The sequence below is a fragment of the Piliocolobus tephrosceles genome, unplaced genomic scaffold (assembly GCF_002776525.5).
Source record: "Piliocolobus tephrosceles isolate RC106 unplaced genomic scaffold, ASM277652v3 unscaffolded_40189, whole genome shotgun sequence".
NCBI lineage: Eukaryota > Metazoa > Chordata > Mammalia > Primates > Cercopithecidae > Piliocolobus > Piliocolobus tephrosceles.
The window spans coordinates 1-6341 of NW_022324520.1; the positions used below are offsets into that span (position 1 = coordinate 1).

General features: G+C 35.8%; 1 protein-coding gene across 1 annotated transcript; it reads left to right on the forward strand.

Annotated features, from left to right (window-relative positions):
• Positions 1–4702: 4702 nt before the first annotated feature.
• LOC113223238 (GTPase IMAP family member 7) lies at positions 4703–6108 on the forward strand. The gene has a single exon (XM_026452750.2). The coding sequence runs from the start codon at positions 5005–5007 to the stop codon at positions 5881–5883; it is 879 nt and encodes a 292-aa protein (XP_026308535.1). The 5' UTR covers positions 4703–5004; the 3' UTR covers positions 5884–6108.
• The last annotated feature ends 233 nt before the right edge of the window (positions 6109–6341 follow it).

The following is a 6341-nucleotide window of genomic DNA, read 5'->3' on the forward strand; positions in this document are numbered from 1 at the left end:
GGCTGTGAAGGGCAGTGAGGACAGGGTGTGTGGGTGGAGTGGACTCTGCCCTGAGGAGGGACAGGGCACTGTGCCAGCAGCACTGCATAGAAGGTGCTGTGGGAGGGGTGAGAAGAAAGGGCAGTGAGGAGATGTGTTTGCGGAGTCTATGCATCTCATATGTAACAGGACACAGGTGGCTGCATAGTGCACCCTCCACTCACTGGCTGTTTTGATAGACATAGAGTGTTGCCTGATAACCTGCATAAGAAATTAAGAGCTCCTAAGGCAGATTTGTAGAGGTAACAGGCAATTTAGGGTCCACCTGTCTAAGTCCTTCTTCTTACTGAAAAAGAATCAGAATCCCAATTCAAGGGGTACCCAGAATCCTAACCCAGAATCCCAAATCTAAGGGGTACCCAGATCACTCATGGTAGAGGAACACTAGAATTCAGTCTGCTGACTTTTTCCAGCATTAAGCAGAGACAAACTGTGTCCCTAACAGTGTAACTTGTGGGGCTGCTCCACCATTCAATACAAAAAGAGTTGCTATAAAAGACCTTTATAGAAATCACTCTATGAAAGCCTAAGACAACCCTGCAAGATTGGTTTTATTTTCCCTTTTTATAGCGGAGGGAACTAAATCTCAAGGAGCTTACAAAATTTTCTAGAACTGGTGGGTCTGGCCACAGTTTAGAACTGTCCACCTCTGTTGTAAATGCTTTTGTCACTGCTCAGCCTTTCTCTTAGCTGGAGGTCCTCTGGATCTTCCAAGAACCACTTGAAAAAGTTTTAAAGTGATTTTTCTGACTGTCTCTCTCACGTTTGGCTTCTCAATATGGGAGAGATGGAAAAGTCCATGAGAAATGCAGAGCCCTCCTCACGGTTCCCTTATCACAGGCTGGCTCCCAGCTCACTTTTTTGCAGAAAGTGTGGATCATCTCCTTTGCCCTCCACTGATCTATCGCTGATGCCATGTCAATGAAAATTTAGAATCATGGCCTGAGAGTAACCAAGAACAGGTGGTAGAGTGCATGGTTAAGAGTGAGTGAGCATGGTAGAGTCAGACAGACTTTGAATCGAATGTCTTCTCTGCCCAATACCTATTAGCACAGTGACCAGAGGCATGTTTCCTAGAATTTTTGAGCCACACCAGCTTCCTCATTTAAAAAATTAGAATAATAAAATTAGTTTCACTGTAGAGTATTTTTGAAGAGTAAACGAGATATACAAAACATGTTTTATCAGGGTGTTCTGATATGCAGTATATACTCGATAGTAGTTACACTATACATGGGTTCATTTTTTTATTTGTGGAAAATTTATACTTATTCAAAGGTAAAAAATAATATAAGGAACTTCCTTGTACCTATACTACAATCTAACAGTTATCAATTTATGCCAGTCTTGTTCAACTATCTGCTCCTATTCTCAACTCTATCACAGATTATTTTGAAGCAAATGTCAGACCTTACATCATTTTATCAGTAAATGTTTGCATATGTGTCTCTGAAAGATAAAGGCCATTTAAAAGCATTTCCACAATTTCATAAACAGGCTTCAAAAGACAATTATAAATTTTAATACTACCAGTTGTATTCAGAGTTCCCTGAAGATCTCATAATTTTTAAAATTGTTTGAGGTAGGATCTAAGTAAAATTCATATATTACAATTGTTTGACATCTCTTAAGTTTCACTTAATGTTGTGTTAAATTTCTTTGTTTAAGGAAGGGAAGGTCTTTTGTCCAACAGAACTGGACAGTATTCATACTGCTGAATGCATCCTAACGATGTCATTTAACATTCACTTCTAGCTCCAGTGTTTTATGTGAATTTATATTAATGGGGAGGTTGGATCAGATTAAAGTTTGACTTTGTTTTTTTAGTGGGAACACTTCATAGATGCTATCCTAAACTTCCATTAGAAGGCACATAATATTTGAGTGCCTCTCTTTTTGTGATGTTAGCAGATGTTAATGATTGTCTAGAATGAATTTGTTTCATTAAAAGTTACCAAAAGATGATATTCTGTCATTCTTTATTCATTTATTAGATGGAATAGTCCTATGCAAAGGAACTTTCATTCAGCGATTCTTTCACTTTTGTGAGATATAGTTAAAAGATGAGATGTGTGAAAGACAAAATAAATGCTTCTTTCGCTTTAGTTGTCAATGTTCAGAATGATGAGTCATTTTCCTAGCATACTTCCAAGGGAGCAATTAACTTCTTTCAGGAACATGGTGTTGTTATAAACTACTGGATTTCAATATATTTGGTATATTTTAATCCATTGGAACAATCTTTATTAATGATGCTCAAATTGTTCCATCTTTGTCCAGTTGGAACCTCTTTAAGATAGCTTCCAAGTTCTTCTGATAAAACTAAGTAATTTTTGATAACATCCCTGCTTTCTAGTATGAAAGATGTTGTAGGCTAAACTTGTATGTTTACTGGCCCAGACCTGGAATCAGTACTTTTTCCTAGTAGTCCTAATTTCTTCTGTGGGAAATGCCATTTGAAGATCACAATCTGGGTGTTAAGTGCACTCATTGCTACTTGGCTGACCATGGTTTATGCCTTTTAGATGGACTTCAAAACAGTACACACACACACACACACACACAGAGTGAAATTATTAATACTACATTTTCAAGCCTCTCAGGACAAATCTTTGTGTGGTTCATCCTTGACACAAAATACAATTAGGTTTATTTGTTCCATTTCTTTTAACTTTTACTGGTGTTTTAAAATATAATTTTTATTGTACAATTATGTAAACTATTGAAATGGTCTCAAGATCAAATTTGCAAAAACAAAGGATATTCAAAGAAGTCTAATGACCATTTTCTGTTCCTGTCCCTTGTACCTTGTTCCTCCCATCTTCATATAAATAATTCTTTCATTTGTTTAGTTTTCAAATGGTTCTGCCATTGCTTTTTCACATGCACATAAAAATTATTTATACATAAAACTAATATGCCTTCTTATTATATAAATGGTAGTAAAAGATACGTTATTTTCTTCACTTGGCTTTTTTCACTTAACAGTATATCCCAGAGATCTCTTCATACTGGTATATAGATCTATTTCTCATTCCTTTTTGCAGTTGGATAGTACTTTTCTGTATGAATATACCTTAGTTTATTCAACTGGTCCCCACTGATGGCCATCTGATAGGGTTTTGATCTTCTGCTATTACTAATGGTACTACATGAATAACCACATGCATATTTCTTTCTGTATTTTTGTCAGTGCAGCGCTGGGATAAATCCTAAAATTGGGATTGATAATCAAAGAGTAAATGCATGTGTAATTTTTCAAGGTATTGCTACTTTCTCCTCTATAGGTGTTAGGTTGTTTTTCCCCTTCACACTAGTCATGCAGGAAATTACCTGCTTTCCCCATACCTTTACCACCAGATTATGCTGGGAAATGTGTGGATTTTTGCCATACCTATAGTTGAGAAAGAGTTATCTCTGAGAATTTTTTATTTTTCTATGTTTTTAATTTATTTTTCTCTATTGTGAATGAACTTGGATATCTTTTTATGTATTCAAGGGTAATTTGCATTTTTTTCCTTGGCCGTGTATTTATATTTTGCCCAATTTTCTATCAAGTCATTGGTCTTTTGTTTCTTTACTTTTAGATATTCTTCATACAATAGGAAAAGTAGCCGTCTTTGAGATAAATTGGAAAAAATGTTTTCCTAGTTTGATACTTGTGTTTTATCTATGGTGTTGTATGGCTTACATAATTTTTTAGATTTTTGTGTAATCAAACTTGTCAGTCTTTTCCTTATACTATTTTAAATCTTAGTTATTAACATCCTCTCCACTCCCAGGTTACAAAAAATTTACCCGTGTTTCTCTTATTATTTATATGGGCTAGTTTTTACATTTACATTTCTGATCTATTTGGAATTTGTATGACATTTTAAAGATAAAATTGCATTCAATTATATGGTGGTATAGTTATTTCAGTGTTGCTAATAAAAGTGTCTATCATCTTTCCCATTGGTATGAGGTGTTGCTTCACAGAATGTAAGTTAATGTAATTGAATTGAATATAAATGAATGTAAAATGAGCAATGGCCTATTTGTGAATTCTCTTTCTGTTTCATGGCCTGTCTCTATTCACTCACCAATATCATACTGCTTTAATTATAGAGATTATAATGTTTAGTTGTCTGGTGGAGCTAGTCTTTCCCTGTTCTTCTTTTCCTTGATTGTCTAGGCTAACTTGCATTTTTCTTCATCCAAATGAACTTTATAATCAACTATTTTAGTTACAGAAAAAATAAAGATGACAAAATTAAAAAATTATATTTATATGAAATCATGTTAAAGAAATATATATTTTTTCTGTTCTACAAACTACTTTAAACATGAATCCGTGTTAAATTTGGCCAAATATCTTTCCTGCATCTAGCTAATTTTCTTCTTAACCTATTAATGGGATGTGTTGTAACAATCAGCATTCTCATATTTGACCCACCATAGTATTTCTGAAATAAATCACACTTAATCACAGTCTATTATTTATTAGTGTCTAATAATTTATTTAGGATTTTTATATTAATATTCACAAATGAGACACATCTGTAGTTTTCTTTATTGATGAAATATTTGTCAGCCTTTAGAATCAATATACTTGCTTCATAGAAAAAAATGTAACTTTTTCCTTCTTTTTATATGGCCAGGAGCAGTTTTAGGTAGCTTTGAGATGCTCAGATCTTAAAAGGTTCAATAGAATCCCCCTGTGAAACCATCTATACCTGGTACTGCTTTGTGGGAAACTCTTTAACTGCTTTCTCTATTATTTCTTCCATATTAATCGGACTATTTCATCCTTCTGTCTTTACTGGGATTAATATGGATAATAGGATGTTACAAATTTTCAGAAGAAAGAGAAAGCAGAAAAGAAGTTTGGGAATGGATCCCACTTACCAAAACTGGCTTTTTTTCCTATCTTCCCCTCTTTAAGGTCTTGTACGTGCCCAAGTTCCAGAGCCTCCTGACGTGAGCATGGCTGAGAGTGAGGACCGCTCTCTGAGGATCGTTCTGGTAGGGAAAACTGGAAGTGGGAAAAGTGGAACAGCGAACACCATCCTTGGAAAGAAAATCTTTGAGTCTAGAATTGCTGCCCAAGCTGTTACCAAGACCTGTCAAAAAGCATCCCGGGAATGGCAGGGGAGAGACCTTCTTGTTGTTGACACTCCAGGGCTCTTTGACAACAAGGAGAGGCTGGAAACCACCTGCAGGGAAATCAGCCGCTGCGTCATCTCCTCCTGCCCAGGGCCCCATGCTATTGTCCTGGTTCTGCAGCTGGGCCGCTACACAGAGGAAGAGCAGAAAACTGTTGGATTGATCAAGGCTGTCTTTGGGAAGCCAGCCATGAAACACATGGTCATTTTGTTCACTCGCAAAGAAGAGTTGGAGGGCCAGAGCTTGAGTGACTTCATAGCAGATGCGGATGTGAGCCTAAAAAGCATCGTCCAGGAGTGCGGGAACCGCTGCTGTGCCTTTAGCAACAGCAACCAAACCAGTGAGGCAGAGAAGGAAGGTCAAGTGCAGGAGCTGGTGGAGCTGATAGAGAAAATGGTGCAGTGCAACAAAGGGGCCTACTTTTCTGACGCCATATACAAGGACACAGAGGAAAGGCTGAAACAACGGGAAGAGATTTTGAGGAAAATCTACACTGATCAATTAAGTGAAGAAATTAAACTAGTAAAAGAGGATGAGCATAAATCAGAGGCAGAAAAGGAGGAAAGAATAAAATTATTAAAAATAAAATGTGATGAAAAAATAAAAAATATAAGGGAAGAAGCTGAAGAAAATATATTTGCAGATGTTTTAAATAGGATTTTGCAGATACTTTCAAAAATATGGCATTTCTTTTGGTAGTAATGGAAGTTGTATTCTTCTTAATTTACTATGATTTGTTAATGTGATGAATTGTATTTTGCAAGATAGTTACAGAAATACGTACCTCCCTTTAGCTTTATTAAGGTATCACTGATAAATAAAAATTAAATATGTTTAATGTGTATAATGTGATTTTTAATATATATGTGTATATATACACATATACATTGTGAAATAATTAAATCAAGGTAATTAACACTTCTAGCACCTCTCAGTTACTATTTTCTTTGGTATGGTGAGAACATTTAAGGTCTACTCTCTTAGCAGATTGCAAAAATGCAATACAGTATTATTAAGTATAGTTTTCATGCTGCATGTTAGATCTCCAGAGGTTATTCATCCTGCATAACTAAAGTTTTGTACCCTTTGACGAATATTTCCCCATTTCCCCTAACACCCAGCCCCTGGCAACCAACATTCTATTCTTTGCTTCTGTG

Coding starts and splice junctions, on each gene's coding strand:
- LOC113223238 (XM_026452750.2), top strand. CDS start 5,005: ATGGCTGAGAGTGAGGACCGCTCTCTGAGGATCGTTCTGGTAGGGAAA.